The sequence below is a fragment of the Bufo bufo genome, chromosome 2 (assembly GCF_905171765.1).
Source record: "Bufo bufo chromosome 2, aBufBuf1.1, whole genome shotgun sequence".
NCBI classification, from domain to species: Eukaryota; Metazoa; Chordata; class Amphibia; order Anura; family Bufonidae; genus Bufo; species Bufo bufo.
The window spans coordinates 254,867,323-254,890,273 of record NC_053390.1 but is presented as its reverse complement, the minus strand read 5'-3'; the positions used below and the strand labels follow the sequence as shown (position 1 = coordinate 254,890,273).

At 42.7% G+C, this 22,951-nt stretch overlaps 1 protein-coding gene across 1 annotated transcript in view; it reads right to left on the bottom strand.

The window, feature by feature from the left end:
- The window catches only part of GGT5 (gamma-glutamyltransferase 5), a 130,344-nt gene that overhangs the window by 13,696 nt on the left and 93,697 nt on the right, over positions 1-22,951 (bottom strand). Inside the window, 6 exon segments of the mRNA XM_040419672.1 lie at positions 10,778-10,890; positions 18,609-18,672; positions 18,674-18,704; positions 20,252-20,442; positions 21,455-21,508; positions 21,511-21,578. Coding sequence (XP_040275606.1) covers positions 10,778-10,890; positions 18,609-18,672; positions 18,674-18,704; positions 20,252-20,442; positions 21,455-21,508; positions 21,511-21,578 — 521 coding nt within the window.

The following is a 22,951-nucleotide window of genomic DNA, read 5'->3' as shown; positions in this document are numbered from 1 at the left end:
AGCGCCCATGGTAACTGTGCCACGGTGTTAAATACTTCCGGGACGCGCCAGCGGGAGTGCGCATGCGCGAGACGTCGCGATTCCCCAGTATCATCTCGCACCTGCGCCTCCGCTATAGCGCACGTCTCTGCTGCCTCAACCTCAACCCACACCATGCAGAGGGAGGCAAGCAGAGAATGGAGCGAGGTGCTGCCGACTGCACTGGGGAAAACACTCTCGCAACCATCTTCAGGGTGAGGGACTAAAAGTATCACACCTGGGAGGGGATAACTGTGGGAGTTGTGGTCTCTTCAAGTGCCTAGAGAAAATAAAATACATGGCTCTGTGTGCTCTGTGGTGCTTTATACTGGGAGGTACTATGCAATTAATCAATCTATTGCTTGCTAATTGGTCTCTATTCTGGTTGTACCTAGGGGACTTAACCCTTTGGTGTGTGCTGCCAAGGACGAACAGGAAACAGGGATTTTATGTATCCCCATATAAAATACCTCAGATCCAATAAAAAAAATTAATTTATCCAAAAAACGTGTCTGCGCTTCCAATGCGTTTTTTTCGCTTAGTTGTGTAAAAAGTATAAAAGACTTCAAAGAGGGGATTTACTGAGGCCCCCCTAACATTTGTCTATACTGAAATATATACAAATACACTAAATATGCACTTTGCTCAATCAGACTCAATAGGATGTCAAAGACTAAGGTTATATTCACTTCAATAGACATTCTCTGTAGGATTTGGATTTGTCGCAGTGAGGGCGGAGGCAGGGCCGGGAGGCGGAAGTACAAACAACACCCCCGTCTACCCCATCACGGGCCCGCGTCCGCCCCATCCAACAAAAATCCAAACAATTCCAATTCTGCATTGAGTCCTCTTGGAGCCAAAGTGTTAAACTCAAAAATTCTCTTTGACATAATCCTGGACATCTTAGAGATATGGTTACCCCCTCTCCATGGCCTAGATATTTTTTCAAAGGCTATATATCTTAATGAAGAGGGGTCATAATTGTGAACATCTTTATAATGCTTGGACACTGAATGTAACTTGTACCCTTTTTTGATGTTAAACATACGCTCTGCTATCCTCTTTTTGTCCTGTTTTGTCCTGCCCACATATTGCTTGTGGCAGGGACATTCTAATAAATAGATAACATCTACCGAGTTACAAGATAAACCGTCCCTGATGTCCAAATCCAAATCCTACAAAGAATGTCTATTGACGTGAATATAACCTTAGTCATTGACATCCTATTGAGTCTGATTGAGCAAAGTGCATATTTAGTGTATTTGTATATATTTTTATACTTTTACTGAGTCAGTATAGACAAATGTTATGGGGGCCTCAGTAAATCCCCTCTTTTAAGTCTTTTATACTTTTTACACAACTAAGCGAAAAAAACGCATTGGAAGCGCAGACGCGTTTTTTGGATAAATGAATATTTTTTTATTGGATCTGAGGTATTTTATATGGGGATACATAAAATCCCTGTTTTTATACATTATCCAAAAAAACACATTGGTATCGCATCTGAAACGCACATGTGTTTTTTTTATAAAATGAACATCTCTTAAATGATCTGATGTAGTTCTTATGGTTCTAACTCTATATTTTAGATATTAATGATTGTTTGATGGATTGTGAGTTGTTTATTGGAAGGCTCTGATCCGATCCAGGCTTTGGTTTTGACATGGTTAAATCTCAATTAAGTGGGGCAGAAACCCTATAAAAAGACCACCACAATATGCATTGCTGTTAACCACGGAAGAAGGAACAGTTAAGTTCCGAAACGCGTTTGCTATACAGCAAGAGCAAAAAGACAGCCATTACATCAAAGACTTGCAGCAAAGATCTATAACTAACAAATAATATCCTTGGCTCTCCTTTCCTCCCGCATCCAGCTGCTTAGAGGCTGGCATTACGGCAGACTACGGCGGAATTGCTGGCAAACAAGTCGTCAGGTGATCAACTTTAGCACACGTGGGACGCCACGTAGTGCGAGCACAGCGCGACTCCACACCGAACGACTCAACGCCGACTCCCCATCTCCACAGCGAGACTCAGAGTGTGTAGCCGCAACACCCATCGGACTGGTAACCTACACTAAAGATCTTTGTGTGTATGCGTCCGTATTTTAACCTACTTGGGTGTAAGAAGTGGACCACGGAGTCCTGTTTGAACTGTGAGGAGATCAAGGTTGCCTTTTCTTTGTCATCTGACATATGCGGTGTAAAGCCGCAAAAAATTGCAATATATCGGAGGATATTTTCTGGATACGCTACCTTATATGTATGACTGCCAATATACAAACAACAGCGATTGCAGAGGCACGTTCTTCTATATTCTTTCACAGATAGCCACGGATATGGAGATATGAACTCTTAGTGAATCAGCCAAAATTGCTAAGTGTTGATATCACTTTGAGGACGAATGGTTTAATCTCCTCAAAACTACGCATCTTTAAGTGACCAATCATAAGACACTCACCATCATTTGGATTACATATAGATTTGTGCGCTTTAATTGTGGTGCGACTACACGCGCTCTATTGATCACATGTACATTTATATATACACCTCAGATTTATGTGTGCATGGTGAGCTGTGTAGGTTGTCACCTATTTTATGAAGTGGTATTGTTTTTAATATTTATGGTGTGTTATATATATATATTTATACACTTTAGGGTTGCATGTTCATTAAAAATAATTTATTCATTTAAGTCCGTATTGAACCAGATTTTTTGTGTGCCCTCCAACAGTCCTTTTAGATTTTAAATTTTTTTCCTTGGCAACTTGGGGTGGGTTGCAGAGTGAGCACCATATCCGTATCTATTCATCAGGTGTAGCCACTGTTACTTCTTTTGTTGAGGACTATGTCGGCCTGTAGTATCTGTGCACGCGCTAAGGTGACACATACTCGACCTTCTGGATCTCTACTTCCGTTGCCCATACCGTCCAGACCATGGACTCACTTGTCTATGGATTTTATTACTGATCTGCCTAATTCGTCTGAAAAGAGTTATTCTGGTGGTAGTTGATTGTTTTACTAAAATGGTGCACTTTATAGCATTGCCTGGCCTACCTAATGCTAAAACACTTGCGCAAGTGTTTGTTGACAACATTGTGAAATTTCATGGCATTCGCTCTGACGTGGTCTCGGATCGTGGGACTCAGTTTGTGTCCAGATTCTGGAATGCGTTCTGTACTCGGCTGGGGGTACAACTGTCTTTTTCTTCTGCTTTTCATCCTCAGACGAATGGACAGACTGAGCGCACTAATCAGTCTGGAGACTTACTTAAGATGTTTTGTCTCTGAGAACCAGGAGGAATGGTCCTCGTTTTGTCTTTGGCAGAGTTTGCCAAAAACAATCGTAGACAGGATGTCCACTGGCAAGTCTCCATTTTTTGGGGAATATGGGTTTTACCCGCAATTTGGCACATTCTCTGGTTCGGATACTTCCGGTATTCCTCAGTGATGGCCAGTTTGCGGTCACCGGGAGCAGGCAGTTCCGAGAACAGCCCGATGAAGGCCCCTGGCAGCTGTTTCTCGGAACTGCCTGCTCCCAGTGACCACATTTGATTTCAGACCGGCTCGCGGCACAGGCACAGGTAAGGGCTTACCTGTGCATTGCCGGACGGGTGAGTCTAACCTTACTAAATAACGAAAGAGAGAGACAGGGGCGGCACAGTTTCATACACAGTCCGACTTGGATCAGCAGGAAACAAGTAACAGGCTGCTCAGAGACTTCACACTGACGGCGGTGCTCAGCTGCTGATAGCAGAGAGATTCTAATTAAATGCAGTAGGGGAGAAATGAATATGCAGCGGCACTCACCAGTGTGATGAAAATCAAGCGGGTACTTTATTCCAACAAGCAGAGGGGTAGACAATTCTAAGCACGCATGAGAAGAGCGACGGCCGTTTCGCGCTGACAAGCGCTTCCTCAGGCTCTGCGTCGGCGCATGTGTTGCGCATCACCCTTTTATAACGGCACCAGTGATTGTCAGTGTAATTGACAAAACAGCTGTGCCTTCATTCAAGGTTAGTACAAATGTATCAAAACAAGCAATGCAAAAAACGGCAAATAGCAGGCAATATAATACACTGAGGAAGGGGTGTATGACCCTGAAACGCGTCTGAAAAGACAGAGTGAACGTGGATTCCTGGAAAGAGTAAGAAAGCTTTCTACAACAAAGACATTGCTACATGAGATTCTTCCCCGGCATAGAACCGGAGCTCAAGTCGCATACCAGTGACGTCAATTCAGCGTCCAGCCGACACCCTAGACAACCAGGTCACGTGGGACGCCACGTCTGGGCCGAGCACACCACGTGAGACGCTGAGAGTGTACGGCCGCCTGGAAATCAGCGCTGCGGAGAGTCAGCCAGGAAGGGTAAGACCGGAACACTGGAAGCGACGAGAGACTGTAAGTAGCTGGAGTTCAGTCTCCGAATTTGGCATATATCTCTGCTTGTCCAGAATATTGGATCAAGGGACACCATCATTATTGCTCCATTAGGACTGGGCCACAGGGCCGTTATTGATTAGTATCACTATTGCTTCAACGTCATTGGCCACAGTGGAATTGCTACACTATTGCAGCATATGAATAGGACTCATATTGGGACATTCATCTTGCTTTTACCACCGCAATACCATCATATTGTTAGCATCGCCAACTTCATACAGATTGATACCAATGACGTTTTGCTTATGTGTTTTATGTATGTTTTAATGGTTTTAAGGGTGTGTTCTTAAAATATTAATAAATATCTGTACTATACCAATCTAGTGATCCCTTTTTGGAGTGCCCCCTCACTTTTCTATACTAATATAATACAGTGACACAAAAGATTAGTGTTTGCAACAGTATATAGCTACAAAAAGGAACTTAGATCGTTCCTGTCATTTAACCCCAGCTCACCCAGGGCCTGAGTGCGCAGGATCCACCTCGCTTCCCTCTGCAGGAGGAGACGATGTCTGTCTCCCCCCTGCAGAAGGGTAGGCACAGTCTCAAGCCCCATGAAGGAAATACAGTCAGTTCTGCCTCCATGTATGTTCCTTACGTGTTCTATAAACCTGGGGCAGCCCTTACCAGTTTTCACAGAATTAAAATGTTCTCTTACTCTCTCAAAGAGACACCTGATCGTTTTCCCAACATAGAATCGGCTGCAATCACATTGCAGCAGGTACACTACATAGGTGCTCCTGCAATTAATGAAGCTTTTGACTCTATGTTGGGTGCCACCAAACTCGAAGTATTTCTTTTGAGAGTTATTTGCACAAAATGAGCAGGTGCCGCAGCGAAAGTTGCCAACTGGGATACTGCTCCTGAGCCAGTTACCCCTTCTACTAGTCTGGAACCTGCTCCTTACAAGCCTATCCTTGATTGTGTGACTTCTTCTGAAGGATATAATAGGCTTTTGTTCTGTTAGTTTAGCCAAGGTTGCATCTCTCCTTAAAGTGTCCCAATTTTTGTGTATCACTGAACGTATACGTTCGGCCATGGGACTGTATTTAAAGAAGAATGCAAACCTCGGATCCCCTCTAACATCCCCCATCTGTTTCATTCCTTTTTTCTCTCTACGTGTACCATTCCTTATTAAATCCTCCTGGGAAAAGGACTGCACTCTTTTCATATCTTTATTAAGCAGGTCCTCTGGATAGCCTCTGGCCAATAGACGCTGCCTTAAATCTAGTGCTTGTTTTTGGTACCCACTATCTCTACTATTAATGCGCCTGAGTCTAATAAATTGGCCGTATGGTACGGCCTTCTTAACACTCCGAGGGTGGAAGCTGCCGTAGTGGAGAAAGGAGTTGGTCGCCGTGGGCTTGCGGAAGCCCTCCGTGACCAACTCATCGCCCTCAGCCACGACAGCCACATCCAGGAATTGAAGACTCTTCCCCCCAAAATTGAGGGTGAATGTCATTCCCATGTCGTTAGTATTGAGATACTTTACAAAATCTTTGCATTGAATTTCTGTACCCTCCCACACCTATGAAAATATCATCCACAAAGCGTAAATACGCCTTCAACTTGGGTAAAAATGGATTGGTTGTAGAGTATACATACTTATCCTCCAACCTAGCAAGGTACATATTAGCGAACGTACAAGATACGGGGGTCCCCATACCCGTACCCAGCTTTTGCCTATACCACTCATCTCCAAACTGAAACACGTTATTGGTTAGGATAAACTCAAGTGCCTCACCAATGAAATCGCAAAAAAATCGGACCTTACTAAAGATGGTAGCCCGCATGTGTTCGCTGGCGAACACTGCGAACTGGCCATCACTGTTCCTGAGGAGGAATGCTTTTGATTATCATTGTCTTCTATATGACGGAAAATTCTAAATAACTTGATGAATATTGGCAACAAGTATAAACGTGTGGCTGACAGGAAACGTATGAATGGTCCAGACCTAAGAGTGGGTGATTCTGTGTGGCTGTCCACAAGAAATATTAAGTTGAAGGTTCCTTCTTGGAAGTTGGGTCCAAGGTTTATTGGTCCATATAAGATCTCTGCCATTATTAATCCTGTAGCTTTTCGTCTTGAACTTCCTCAGACTCTGAAAATTTATAATGTGTTTCACAAATCTTTGTTGAAGAGATATGTTGAACCTTTGAAGTCGTCCTCCTTGCCACCTGCTCCTGACATGGTGGACGACAGTTTGGAATTCCGGATCGCCAAGATTATTGACTCTCGAGTTCTCCGTAGATCTCTTCAGTATCTTGTTCACTGGAAGGGTTATGGACCAGAAGAGAGGATGTGGGTACCGGCATCTGACTCGAATGCCAGTCGTTTGGTGAAAGCCTTTCACAGGTCTCATCTGGATAAGGTTAGTCTGGGTGCCCAGAGGTCACCCGTAGAAGGAGGGGGGGGGTACTGTCACGGACGTTCCCGTGACAGGTGGTAGGAGATCGGTGAGACTGGCAACACGTGGTTTGATCTGACATGTTTTCTGTTTGGATCAAATTACGTCTGTGTTGTTTCTGGTGCTTGCCACTCCTTCTCTCCCCAGGTGTGGCTATTATGGTCAATTAACCTTCTCTATTAATTGTTGTTTCTCCCACTATGCTATGCGGTTTATAGCTTCTGTTTGAGTTGTGGATAGCTGGTGTGTGGATCTTAGCTGAGTTCCTGGTGCTGCCATAGCCACTTGAAGTTAAGTGTTTTCTTTCCCTTTTGTATTTTGTTTGGGTTATTTTGTGTGTTGCATTTCCCTGTCATTTGTATTAAGGCCTGAGGGAGACTCCTGTTCGTCCTTCCTTTTGGAGGAACAGGTAGTCTCAGTCCTGACATTAGTACCAGGGTCCTATAGGGTGAGTTAGGACACTAGGAATTCCGGTGTATGAACTCACCTACCTCTGGGGTCTGTTCATACTGGTAGTTAGTCAGGACATTGATTAGGGTTTTACTAGGAGGTGTCCATCTCCTTCCCTAGTTTCCAGGTCTTATTCCTCACCCCTTTCCCTCCTATGTTCAGTGTGGTGTTTTCTTCCCACACCCGAACGTGACAGATTCACCTTCCAGCAGGACAACAACCCTAAACATACAGCCAGAGCTACAATGGAATGGTTTAGATCAAAGCGTATTCATGTGTTAGAATGGTCCAGTCAAAGTCCAGACCAAAATACCATTCAGAATCTGTGGCAAGACTTGAAAATTGCTGTTCACAGACGTTCTTCATCTAATCTGACTGAACTTGAGCTCTTTTGCAAAGAGGAGCAAAAATTTCAGCCTCTAGATAGGTAGAGACATACCCCAAATTGCAGCAGTAATTGCTGTGAAAGGTGGTCCTACAAAGTATTGACTCAGAGGGGCTGAATACAAATGCAGTCCCACTTTTCAGATTTTTATTTATTAAAATTTTTAAAAACCATGTATTTTCATATACTTGATACTTTGTGTTGGTCTATCACATAAAATCTGAATACAATACATTTAAGGTTGTGGGTGTAACGTGAAAAAATGTGAAAACGTATGGCACTTATGGAATTTATCAAAGCTCAGGTTTAGTAATGCCAATCTGCATAGTTAAACAGAGATATGGGAGATGCATTCATTAACACATAAACCATTATGGCCAATAGGTCATTTTCATTAAAGGGGTTGTACCACATAAACTATTCTACATTTTTCAAATTGGATGTAATTAAAAATTTTGTATAGCCACTTTATTTTATAAAATGTATCACTATAGCGCCACTTTCTGTTTGTCTTTTCCTTATTTCTTTGTCCAGTCCACTTTGCTGAGGTGGTCACACATACTTATTTCCATCTTTCAACTGTCCCCCAGACTATCTACTGTTAGAAGCTGTAAACAGTTACAGGATAGATCGACAACCGAAAGGGCACACCCCTAAGCTGTGATAGGGAGAGCTGTAACAGAAAAGACATGTCCCCTGAACAAGGACACACATCTTGAGAAAGGATATGCTCCTGAGTTGCTGGCTTGATATAAATCTAGAAGAACAATTGGAGCAATGAATGGGGAGATCTCTAGATCCATGTGATGTACAGGGCTGGTCCTAGCTTTGCTAGAATGAGATTGTCATGCATTATATCTCGGATTTTCATTTTTTACATTAATAATGGGATATGCCCTTTAAGGTCATTAGTGTTTTTTTTCTATCCATAAATATGGAAAAGTAGTGAAACCACCCAGGCAAAAAGATGAAATGTGACCCATGCATAAGCCCTAGAGCAGAGCACAGATTTTCAGACTTGTAGCTGCTGCTGTAGTGGAATATGCACTGCAATATTTAACTGAGGATTTCATTCATACCATTACAAAGGGTGAAATTATGGTCAAATCCCCCTGAGTGTGGGTCCTATTTGTTATAGTTACCTCCCTGACAGGAGTCTGAATAGAGCCTAAAATACAGACAGCAAAGCACGCTAACGCTGGGTTCACACCTGAGTGTTTTACAGCACGTTCCTACGCGCTGTAAAACGCTCAACAGGCAAGAACCAATGCTTCCCTATGGGCATGGTTCTCACCTGAGCTGTAAAACGCCCGACGCCCCAAGAAGTACAGGAGCTTCTTTGGGGCGTCTTGTTGCGCGTTTCCGTACATAGACTTCCAGGAACGAGCGACAATGGGCGTTCGCTTGTTCCGGAGCCGCGATTGTAAACGCGCATACAATCGCGCATACAGAGCTCAAGTGTGAACGCAGCGTTAGGGTGAGTTCACATCACCGTTTAGCTTTCCTTTTTTTCTGATCAGTTAGAAGAAGAGAGAGAGAAAAAAATAAAAAACAGGATCCTGTTGCATCAGTTATGCATAGGATCCGTTTGTTTTTTTACAGGATCCAGTAAAAAAACTGATCCTGTTGCATCAGTTGTCATCTCAGATGGAAATGGCTCAAACGGATGACAACTGATGCAACAGAATCTATTCTTTTTACAGGATCCTGTTTTTATTTTCTCTCTCTCTCTTCTTCTGACGGATCAGAAGAAAGGAAAGATAAATGGTGATGTGAACTTAGCCTAAGGCTAGTTTCACACTGCATGCAGTACTTTTAGTCCGGCTGCCTCTTGGCGTGCGCTGCCGCCGGAACTCCGCCCCCACCCCCATTATAGTCAATGGGGACGGAGCGGTAGTCCGGGGGCACACGGGAACTAGTGGCAGGAACAGACACGTTCACCCGCCGGAACAGCCTGCCGGAGTCCCCTGCCGCAAGTGTGAAAGTACCCTTAAGGCTTGTTCACACGACCGTGGTTTTAGTCCGCATCCGCCTTCATTTCAATGGGGCCGCAAAAGATGCGGACAGCACTCAGTTTTGTGGACAAGAATAGGCATTTCTATAATGGGCCTCCTGTTCCGTTCCGCAAATTGCAGAAGGCACACGGGCGGCATCCGTGTTTTGCGGACCACAAAACACGGCACGGTTGTGTGAACAAGCCCTAAGGGTGCACTATATGTATTTTGTGGTCTGCAAAAATAAGATCCGCAAAAAAATACAGCATTCATGTAATGTCTGTGTTGCAAATGTTTTTCTTGTGGATCCATTGTAACAATGTCTATCCTTGTCTGCAAAATAGACAAGAATAGGACATGTTCTATATTTTTTGTGGGGCTATGGAACGAACATACGGATGCGGATAGCACTGTCTGCATTTTTTGCAGACCCATTGAAAGGAATAGGCCCGCATCCTATCCGCAAAAAAAAGCGGATCGGACGTGGACCAAAAATACGGTCATGTAAATGGGGCCCAAGGGCTCATGCACACAAACTTACTTTTTCCTGTGTCCGTTCCGTTTTTTTTTTAAGCCCGTATGCGGAACCATACACTTCAAAGGGGCCGCAAAAAAAAATGGAAATTACTCTGTGTGCATTCCGTGTTCATATGTCCGCAAAAAAATAGAACATGTTCTATTATTGTCCGCATTATGGACAAGGATAGGAATGTTCTATTAGGGCCTGGACGTTCCGTTCCGCAAAATGTGGAATGAACATAGCCAGAACCCGTGTTTTGCGAATCCGCAATTTGCAGACCACAAAACACTCAACGGTTGTGTGCATAAGCCCCAAAGCTAATCAAAACTGCAATTGGAAGAAGACCGGTTAAGAATAGCAAATTAGCCAAGTGTGATGAGATAACAGTTAACTAATTATGAATTTGTCAAGGACACTCAATAACTTCTCAGACTTTTTTTTCAGCTGGACCATATATCTCTGAGTATATAGAATCTCGTCAATGACCTCCATTTTGCTAATCCTATGCAGTAATCTAATTGAAATTTCCTTTTGTCTATAGGTGTATCTTTACTTACTCACCTGAGCAGTGGCACTTATTATCCTAAAGCCACCAGAACCACCTATTACCAGTTGAGACGTTTTGTCTTTGGACAGAAGAATGGTTGGAGTCATGGAAGATGGTGGCTGCATCCCTACAGTGCCACAAAAAAGAATAATAATCCTGGTGAATCTCTAAGAAAAGAAATCTGCACAATATAATAATAATAATAATAATGTATTTTCAGAAGCATCTGGCTGGCTGGAGAATGGTACTGTGCTATGGCTATCATGCTACTTTACCCCTTCTCTGCGTCAGCACAGTGCCAGTCGAGCTTTCAGGTCAATGACTGATCCATGGGTGACAATCTGGTTTCTAGAGACACACAATCTACGAGGTGGTTAAATAGTAGATCACAACATACCAGTGAACCTCAAAGAAAGGACCAGCAAATGTTCATGTTAGGCCTTGAAGTTATGACTACCCACTAAACGCTATATTGTTAAACAGAACCTCACTGTCCAGCACCCCAGGATCAGGCAAAGCCACACACATGGGTTTTTATTTTAGAATTTTTGCTCACTGAAACCACGTTTTATGTGTTGCCACATTCTGAGGAGTAACTTTATTATTTTTTTCTCCATTGACACGGCTGTTTAAAGGCTTATTTTATTACTGTGAGTTGCTTTTGTTATTGGCACAAAATTGAAATGCATAAAATTCACAAACTAATTTGTGTCTTTGTGTGTGTGTGTGTGTGTGTGTGTGTCTGGTGGGGGGGGGGGGGGGGGGGGGGGGCATCAGTGAAAAAATAACAGTTAATCTGCCATAGTTTTTTTTTTACTTGCTGCAGTGCAGTGCAGTACAAATAATGTTTTATTTATTTATTTTCTATTTCGGTTTATTTTTTTGAGACATTTTTTATTAAAATGTATTCAGCTTAATTTTACTAATCATTCTAACCCATTAGGGGACTAGAAGCTGCTATATTTTATTGCTAATATAAAGTTTTGAAATACTTAGTATTATATTATTATAGCGCCTTTTTTTTGCGATATGGTAATCCATCGGCATATCACAACTGCATAGCAGCCACGCTGTTGGGCTGATAGAGGGAGCTTTCTACCTCTATCAAACTTCTTAGGTGCCATAGTTGCTATTGACAGGAGTTAAACAGCTTTCTCCAATGTTGGGTGTTAGTTCAGTATAGAAATTGTAAAATCCAGCTCACCCACATCAATCCTGCAGACAGGTGCACGGAACAGACCCAAGCAAGTCCTGATAAACATCCACGTGTAGAAAGAAAAGGATCCAGCACCAGTTGTGAAAGTTTTTCGGTCCCGGTCTTTATTTCACCAGATTTCAAAAATGTACAAATACAGTGCCACCTGTTCCCACTCTTCCCCGATTTACGGGTTTCGAACACTTCTGTTCATAGTCATAATCGAAAGTATCTGATCCGCCATGACCTTAACCACCTCAGCTCCCCTAGCTTAAACACCCTTAATGACCAGGCCACTTTTTACACTTCTGCACTACACTACTTTGACGTTTATTGCTCGGTCATGCAACTTACCACCCAAATTAATTTTACCTCCTTTTCTTCTCACTAATAGAGCTTTGATTTGGTGGTATTTCATTGCTGCTGACATTTTTACTTTTTTTGTTATTAATCAAAATTTTCATTTTTTTTTGCAAAAAAATGTCATTTTTCACTTTCTGTTGTAATTTTTTTTTTTAAAAAAACGACATCCATATATAAATTTTTCTCTAAATTTATTGTTCTACATGTCCTTTGATAAAAAAAAATGTTTGGGTAAAAAAAAAATGGTTTGGGTAAAAGTTATAGCGTTTTACAAACTATGGTACCAAAAATTTGAATTTCCACTTTTTGAAGCAGCTCTGACTTTCTGAGCACCTGTCATGTTTCCTGAGGTTCTACAATGCCCAGACAGTAGAAAAAACCCCACAAATGACCCCATTTCGGAAAGTAGACACCCTAAGGTATTCGCTGATGGGCATAGTGAGTTCATAGAACTTTTTATTTTTTGTCACAAGTTAGCGGAAAATGATGATTTTTTTTTTTGATTTTCTTTCCTTACAAATTCTCATATTCCACTAACTTGTGACAAAAAATAAAAACTTCCATGAACTCACTATGCCCATCACGAAATACCTTGGGGTGTCTTCTTTCCAAAATGGGGTCACTTGTGACAGGGGGGTGATCAGGGAGTCTATATGGGGTGATTACCCCCCCTGTAAGGCTCTATTCAGACGATCCGATCCATGTATCCGTGGATACGTAAAAAACATATGGACGTCTGAATGGAGCCTTACAGGGGGGTGATCAATGACAGGGGGGTGATCAGGGAGTCTATATGGGTGATCACCCCCCTGTCATTGATCACCCCCCTGTAAGGCTCCATTCAGACGTCCGTATGTGTTTTGCGGATCGATCCATGGATCCGTGGATCCGCCAAAACACATACGGACCTCTGAATGGAGCCAGCCCTTACAAGGGGGGTGATCGATGACATGGGGGTGATCAGGGAGTCTATATGGGGTGATCACCCCCCTGTAAGGCTCCATTCAGACGTCCGTATGTGTTTTGCGGATCCGATCCATGTATCCGTGGATACGTAAAAAAACATATGGACGTCTGAATGGAGCCTTACAGGGGGGTGATCAATGACAGGGGGGTGATCAATGACAGGGGGGGTGATCAGGGAGTCTACATGGGGTGATCACACCCCTGTCATTGATCACCCCCCTGTAAGGCCCCATTCAGACGTCTATATGTGTTTTGCGGATCCGATTCATGTATCCGTGGATCCGTAAAAAACATACGGACGTCTGAATGGAGTGATCAATGACAGGGGAGTGATCAATGACAGGGGAGTGATCAGGGAGTCTATATGGGGTGATCAGGGGTTAATAAGGGGTTAATAAGTGACAGGGGGGGTGTAGTATAGTGGTGTTTGGTGCTACTTATTACTGAGCTGCCTGTGTCCTCTGGTGGTCGATCCAAGCAAAAGGGACCACCAGAGGACCAGGTAGCAGGTATATTAGACACTGTTATCAAAACAGCGTCTAATATACCTGTTAGGGGTTAAAAAAATTGCATCTACAGCCTGCCAGCGAACAATCGCCGCTGGCAGGCTGTAGATCCACTCGCTCACCTTCCGATCCTGTGAACGCGCGCGCCTGTGTGCGCGCATTCACAGGAAATCTCGCGTCTCGCGAGATGACGCGTATATATGCGTGACTCTGCCTGCAGCTGCCGCCTCCGGAACGCGATCCTGCGTTAGGCGGTCCGGAGGCGGTTAAATAGGTTCAACCTCTATCTCCCCCCTCCCCACAAAGGCGGGGCTGGGAAGAAAAAAGAAGGTGAGCCCACTCATCAGCGTGTCAGACACCTATTCAAACAAAAACACACCCGTGACATATAAAATCAAATTAAATGATTAAATAATTCATGAGATCATGTGTGGGAGAGCTGGCAGTGAAACAGAAAGCATGCATGTCTTGTTCGAAAAACTATATAAACACATTCTGTCTGTCCACATCTCGATTATTCCACATATTATAGCATATCTTCCTGAATATCACATACAGTACAGACCAAAAGTTTGGACACACCTTCTCATTCAAAGAGTTTTCTTTATTTTCATGACTATGAAAATTGTAGATTCACACTGAAGGCATCAAAACTATGAATTAACACATGTGGAATTATATACATAACAAACAGTGTGAAACAACACTGAAAATATGTCATATTCTAGGTTCTTCAAAGTAGCCACCTTTTGCTTTGATTACTGCTTTGCACACTCTTGGCATTCTCTTGAAGAGCTTCAAGATGTAGTCCCCTGAAATGGTTTTTCACTTCACAGGTGTGCCCTGTCAGGTTTAATAAGTGGGATTTCTTGCCTTATAAATGGGGTTGGGACCATCAGTTGCGTTGAGGAGAAGTCAGGTGGCTACTGAATAGACCTGTTAGAATTTGTATTATGGCAAGAAAAAAGCAGCTAAGTAAAGAAAAACGAGTGGGCCATCATTACTTTAAGAAATGAAGGTCAGTCAGTCAGCCGAAAAATTGGGGAGGGAAAACGTTGAAAGTAAGGGCTATTTGACCATGAAGGAGAGTGATGGGGTGCTGCGCCAGATGACCTGGCCTCCACAGTCACCGGACCTGAACCCAATCGAGATAGTTTGGGGTGAGCTGGACCGCAGAGTGAAGGCAAAAGGGCCAACAAGTGCTAAGCATCTCTGTGAACTCCTTCAAGACTGTTGGAAGACCATTTCAGGGGGCTACCTCTTGAAGCTCATCAAGAGAATGCCAAGAGTGTGCAAAGCAGTAATCAAAGCAAAAGGTGGCTACTTTGAAGAACCTAGAATATTACATATTTTCAGTTGTTTCACACTTGTTTGTTATGTATATAATTCCACACTGTGTTAATTCATAGTTTTGATGCCTTCATAGTCATGAAAATAAAGAAAACTCTTTGAATGAGAAGGTGTGTCCAAACTTTTGGTCTGTACTGTATATTCTCCTTATGGGTGATCCCCATTTAACCCACCAGGAAAATCGCATAGTGTGATCAAAGTTCGGTGGACTATCCTTTAATCTGATTTTTTCATGCATGTGTTTTGTAATAATATTAGCTCAGCTATATAACACAATGTCCACTCCACTACATAGGATTTTCCTGAAGTATCGTATGTATTGTCCGTGTGGGTAATCATCATTCTGCCTACTGAAAAATCGCATGATGTGAACAAGGTTCAATAGATCTATCTCTTAATCTATTTTTCTATGCATATATCTTATAAACAGTGTCGGCTCCACCCCATAACATAACACATCTCATCATAAAAAGGGATGTACATATGTATACATATAAAAATAAAATAAGTATAAAAACAATTAAAAAACCGGCTTTGTTACATCATATATTTAAGAACTCAATATAAATACATCAGTTCCTTTCCTGAAGTTTAGACCTTGTGGATATCTAGTGTTGAGTTTCCAGATCCCAAAAAGCTTCACGTGAGGGAATTTTCTGTTTGATATTTCCCCCCCTCAGTGGAGTTGTAACTCTTTCAAACGCAAATGTATTAAAAACCACTGAGACTGCAATTATGTACATTAATGAAATGATTCGCTGCATTGGATACTCGGTTATTGAGGGATTAGATATATAATTTAGATGTTCCCGTAAGTCTCTCTTTCTATTTTCTATTGCACATCCCACATACATGAAATCGCACAGTGTGCACGAGATTATGTAAATTACTCCTACAGTATTACAATTAATATAGCTTTTAATAGGGAAAGTATCAGAATGGGTTGAGTTGTGAAATTCTTTAGTTATATTTGCTACTCTACATGTTTTGCAACGTTGACCCCTGCATTTTGAAAAACCTGTATATTTAAGCCAGGTCGGTGGAATCTGTTTGTGTGCTGATGTATACATAGATGGTGACAGTGTCGTGCCCAGGTTATTGGGTCTCCTGGAAACAATCTGGCAACCATCTTTCAAAACTTCCCGGAGTATATTATTCTCATAGAGAATTGGGAGACATTTTTCAATAATTCTTTTTATTTTAGGGAATTGGCGGCTATAGGTTAGCACAAGTGCGGGTTTGGATTCCTTTCCCTGTATTACAGTAAGTGTGTCAGACTTTTTATTTTTTTCTTCACATATTTCTGTTTCTTTATTGATATTCCAATTTCTTTTTCTGTTTGGGCACTATTGTTCTTATTTATGTGATTTTTCCCTCTGTTATGATTTATTGTAAGACCCAACAACTCTGATCTTAATTTACTTTTTGCATTCAATGGGGATAACCCCCTCATTTTTAGGCGCTTCCAGATGATTTCACATTCTTTATTAAATGCCATCTCTGTACTACAATTCCTACGAGCACGTGTAAATTCTTCTACTGGTATGCCCTTAATTGTATAGGTAGGATGGTGGCTATCTGCCTTTAGGATCGTATTCCCTGATATTTCTTTACGATATGTTTCGGTATTTATTATCTGGTCTGGGATTCCTGTCAGTCTTAAATCCAAAAAGCTGATAGTCTCAGTGTGTTGTACATGAACAAATCTAAAAATTATAAGTATTATGGTTAACATAGGTTGATCACATTATGCGATTTTCCTGGTGGGTTTAACATGGGGATCACCCATAAGGAGAATTTATGTGATATTGTAACGCACCTAGTTGATCAGTTAGGATCTCAACTGCGGAAGCAATGGACATGCACTATTATCCCACTGCCCTTGTTCTTGCCTGTGGATTCGCGGTTACTCAGTATGTACCCCAGGCGTCTCTCTCAGTCTTGGGCGGAGAGTTTGGGGTAACAAAATCATTTACCGCTATCCATCTATTTAGTATTACTGCTGGAGAGGAAGGTCTCCCAGTATTACAGGAGTCACAAGTTAGTATAAGCTTGTGCACAGTTCAGAGTGAGTATCTAGTATGCAATAACGTTCAGGGTTAGTATATAGCATGTCCTCAGTTTAGTATATAGAATGCAGTAGGTTCAGAGCATGTCCACAGTTTAGTATATAGTATGCAGTGGGTTCAGAACATGTCCACAGTTTAGTATATAGTATGCAGTAGGTTCAGAGCATGTCCACAGTTTAGTATATAGTATGCAGTAGGTTCAGAGCATGTCCACAGTTTAGTATATAGTATGCAGTAGGTTCAGAGCATGTCCACAGTTTAGTATATAGTATGCAGTAGGTTCAGAGTTAGTATAGCATGTCCACAGTTTAGTATATAGTATGCAGTAGGTTCAGAGTTGGTTTGGGAGTATCGTCTCACACCAGTCAGGAACCACCCCACTCAGAGTTCCAGGACATTAATCAGAGCAGGTAACAGGCATATACTTGCGGTTAGTTGGTCCTGGCTAGGAAGCCAGCAGTGGGGAAGCCAGTGGCAAGAAGGTAGACAGTCCTTCACGCTGTTGTTAGGGATCCAGGTCTGGATATGTGGACAGAGTCCTCAGATGCAGTGGAGCTAGCAGGGTGCGCACTCCATTAGTGGAACACCCTGCTTAGCACCTGTCTTCTATTTAAGGGCCGGACGGTAAGTGGGCGGAGTCACAGGACGGCCCAGCAGCCACTGCGTTCTACGCTGGAGCGCAAGCCAGCGTAACAACACAGGCGGTCGCTGCGTTCTACGCTGGAACGCAAGCCAGCGTATCATCGCAGACGGCCGGTGCGTTCCACGCTGGAGCGCAAGTCAGCGTATCGTCACAGGGAGCCGCTGTGATCCAGGCTGTACTGTTACAGATATTCAGGAAGATATGCTATAATATGTGGAATAATCGAGATGTGGACAGACAGAATGTGTTTATATAGTTTTTCGAACAAGACATGCATGCTTTCTGTTTCAGTGCCAGCTCTCCCACACATGATCTCATGAATTATTTAATCATTTAATTTGATTTTATATGTCACGGGTGTGTTTTTTTGTTTGAATAGGTGTCTGACACGCTGATGAGTGGGCTCGCCTTCTTTTTTCTTCCCAGCCCCGCCTTTGTGGGGAGGGGGGAGATGGAGGTTGAACCTATTTAAGGTCATGGCGGATCAGATACTTTCGATTATGACTAAGAACAGAAGTGTTTGAAACGCGTAAATCGGGGAAGAGTGGGAACAGGTGCCACTGTATTTGTACATTTTTTAAATCTGGTGAAATAAAGACCGGGAACGAAAAACTTTCACAACTGGTGCTGGATCCTTTTCTTTCTACACGTGGATGTTAGTTCAGTAGTCTGGATGTACATCTACTTTTCTCATTTTGATCAACATCAAACTCATGAATAGAAAAGATAGGGTACAAAATAATGAGACCTCACCTTCCTTCAAGGAAACCATTGGAATACTGCAGAAATCAGCCAGCTGATTGTTAAAGATTATCCCCCGTGCTTGGTGAATAAATCATGGAGCCAAATCTAGTATTCATAACAGGAAAAAAGGGGTTTTTAGAATTGAATCTAGATCATATAGAGCGGTCACATTTTTTTCCAATTAGAGCAGTCACATGCCTATAGAGTTATAGGACTGTGAGAGGGTTGAGGTTAGCTGGGAGTTACACACATGTGCACAATACAGAATGGGTGTAGGTGTGCTGGCAAGATGCCGCATGAATAAACTGTTAAAAAAAAATAGTACACTTAAAATCATCCAAACAGAGTGAGCCTTGCCCATACACGATTCACTTTGTGTGTTCAGGTGGGAGACTAGACAAGTGAAGGTTAGTAGAAGGTAGTGCTGGAAGTGACCTTAAGCGGTCACTAACCTTTCAAAAACTTAGATTGGTGGGGGTCTGAGTGCTGAGACCACCACCGATCACTAGAACGAGGGGAGAGAAGCATGTACGTAAATGGAATCGAGATGGGTCTATAGACTTCTATGGAGCCCAATCTCGTGCAGTGAGGAGAAAGAGCGCAATATACGCATGCTTCTCTCCCCTCATTCTAAGAAACAGTGTGGGTCTCAGTGCTTAGATCCCTGCTGATCTAAACTCTTCATATGTCTCTAGTTTTTACTATCTGCAGCATGTTAAAGGCTTTCTACCACCAGAAATACGGTTATGTAGCTGACTGACTTTAGCGATGCGCCAATGTCAGCACTATATAACAGTATGTTTCTGAAATTTGTCCCTGCAGCCGTTTTTGTAAAATAAGCACTTTTATTATATGCTAATGAGCCTCTAGGTGCTATGTGGGCGTAAAATCAGCACCTAGAGGCTCCGTCCACTCACCCCTTTTTCCCGCCCCAGGTCCCCTGTTCTGCCCGCCCCCGCTCCTCTTGATTGATGTCACTGTTCCTGCATCGCAGACGAAATCCGCGCCTGCGCCGTTCACTATTGTATTCGGCGCAGTGAGTGAATGATGCGCTCCTGGTGCCGGCTTCCTCACTGCGCCTGCGCCGACTACGTCACAGTGAGGAAGCCGACATCAGGAGAGCAACCTTCACTTACTGCGCCTGCACCGAATACAGAAGTGAACGGCGCAGGCGCGGGATTTCATCTGCGATGCAGGGAACAGTGACATCAATCAAGAGGAGCGGGGCGGGCAGAACGGAGGACCTGGGCGGCATAATGGGTGAGTGGACAGAGCCTCTAGGTGCTGATTTTACGCCCACATAGCACCTCGAGGCTCATTAGCATATTATAAAAGTGGTTATTTTACAAAAACGGCTGCAGGGACTAATGTCCGAAACATACTGTTATGTAGTGCTGACATTGGCGCATCGCTAATGTCAGTCAGCTACATAACAGTATTTCTGGTGGTAGAAACCCTTTAATTTGTTCAGTCAGTGGATTTCACCCATTGCAATGTATAGGGAGAATTCATGGAAAATCTGCAACAAGATCTTCAAAATATCCACAGGAGAATTTCCGGAACACAGTAAAATCCACAGCGGAATTTCAATTACTATTCTGTTACAGAAAGTAACACCAAAAACCCCCACCCATTATATGCCAGCCTCTTACATGTGATTGATGGAGCTGGTGGCAGACACCGAACTTCCATCTTTGCTGATGACGGACAGGTGACTTGTGCCAAAGGTCTCTGAATTTATGGGTGCCGACAAATTATAAAACTGTAAGTCATGATTGCCAAATTCATCAATTTTGTTTCTGATTTCCTTTGCATACGTCTTAGAGAAAAAGGTGTCTGTAAACTGTACAAGAAAATAAAAAGAGACAAGCGACAATAGGAAGGTGAGTGAGGCAATGTAAATGCCTAATCTTGTTCACAAAACGCAGACAAGAATAGGACATGTTATATTTTTTTAACGAGGCCGCGGAACGGAGCCACGGATGCAGACAGCACACGGAGTGCTGTCCGCATCTTTTGCGGCCCCATTGAAGTGAATGGGTCTGCATCCGAGCCGCCAAACGGCCGGCTCGGATGCAGACCCAAACAACAAGCCGTGTGCATGAGGCCTAATGCCGAATATTTCTACACAAAACTATATAGCAATCTGCTCAGCTCCTCCTGCTCTATAACATGCTGCCTGCAGCTCAGAAACCTTGTACTGTATAAGCGTCTTTTTACCAAGGGTGGATTTTCTGCCTGGGTAAGTGTTTTCTCGCTTCTTCTGGTGACTGGTGACATGTTTACACTGGTCAATGATCTGTTCGTTATAGTTCATAAGACTGTATAAAAGGATGCTTATTCCTTTTATCATTTCATTGCATTGTAAGCTGTTTGTTAAAAAACAAAACAAAAACCAAAAAAACTATGACATTGCCAAAACCTCAACCATCACCATATTGTTATATAAAGAAAGAGTGACTTTCCCATCACAAGCAACGATTCCAGTATCCACGGGCTCTGATCAAGGGGGTCTCCAATTGTTGGGCCACCGCTAATCACAAGAATGGGGGCTCTGTGTTCCCCAATTAGCATGAATCGGCGGCTCTGCATGCACACAGCTGCTCCGTACAACTCCATGGGACTGCTGGAGATAGGCAAGTGCTTGCATTTACCTGTTACTGCCAGTCCTACAAAGTTGAATAAAGTCACTCCATTCAAATGTGGGAACACATAGCATTCGGGATCAGTGTTTGTAACGGAGCAGCCACCTTTAACTAGTCCCAATGTAGAGCACATGCACATGCATTTTGTTCTTGATGTCTTACTTAAAGCTATATTTATCTGTTTTGCTGTCATTCCACTCGTATTCATACCTTCTCAATGTTGGCCGATGTCACACTGGCTGTAAGTTTAGATCTGTGTCCGTTTTGCAAAATTTCAAGGCCTCCACAATGTGATGGTAGGTTTCAATCTGGTCAGGCACATTCTGCATGGACGCTTATCAAAATGATATCCTAAAACCAGATGTCATGTTTAGGTTTCAGTTCAGACATCTACATTTTAATTCATGTAGTCTGAAATATTGCCAGTTTCTACTCATCACAAATGAAAGAGGTCCCCTGCTTCACAGTTAAGCTAGTTATTGTTATAAAGCAATTTTACAACACCTGCTTCTTTCACTATAAATCATCTAATAGTCAATTGTTTTGAATTACAAATGAATGAACCTTAAAGGCAGGGCTGGGGACAAGGCCATTTGGTGACAGGGCGAAGATGGCAAACTGCGCCCCCCCCCCCCCCCCCCACCCGTTTTTAAGAAAGAATTCAATGTTGTTTCAAAACAAGAATATACTTAAAGCAATAGAACAAAGGACTGTGGGACTTTGAAAGTCACAGACAACTATAAAGTTCCCCCCCATCATCATGTGCCAGTATAAAGTCCCCCCATCATCATGTGCCAGTTTTGTAATAAGCCCCCCAATGTGCCAGTAACACTATTGTAAAAAAAAACAAAAAAAAAACACTTATACTTACCTAAGTGTCAGCGATGCGATGCAGCCTCTTCCTGTGTCCCACGCTGTAATGTAAGGCTCAGGCGGCACGATGACGTCATTGCGCCGGCCTCTGATAGGCTGACGGCCTAGTGCCTGCAGCCAGGGGCGTACATAAAACTCACTGGGCCCATAGCAGGAATCTAAATTGGGCCCCCATTCCCCTTTTATAGCCCCTCCCTTTGTTCCATGAACCTATTCTTGCTGCTGCGTTTATAATTTATGCCATCAGGGCCGGAATGGGATTACAAAACAGCCCTGGCACACAAAAGAGGTAAAATAGATGCAGATGTATATTATATACAGCAGTGTACAGTTATGTGAGGTACGCGGTATAATAGATGCAGTGTGTAAGGTAATAGTATATTCCCTAGTGTTCTGATATGTGAGGTACAGGGTATAATTGATGCAGTGTGCTACAGGTATATAGTATATACAGCAGTGTACTGATATGTGAGGTCGGGGTATAATATAATGCAGTGTATACAGTATATACAGTAGTGTAATATGTGAGGTACGAGGTATAATAGATGCAGTGTGTACAGGTATATAGTAAATACAGCAGTGTATTGACACCTCGTACCCTCACATATCAGTACACCGCTGTATATACTATATATCTGTACACACTGCATCTATTATACCTTGTACCTCACATATATAGTATATACAGAAGTGTACTGATATCTGTACACACAGCATCTATTATACCTCATACCTGACATATCAGTGCACTGCGGTATATACTATATATCTGTACATATTGCATGTATAATACTGTGTAATATATGCAGTGTGTGTGCATGTATGTGTGTGTAT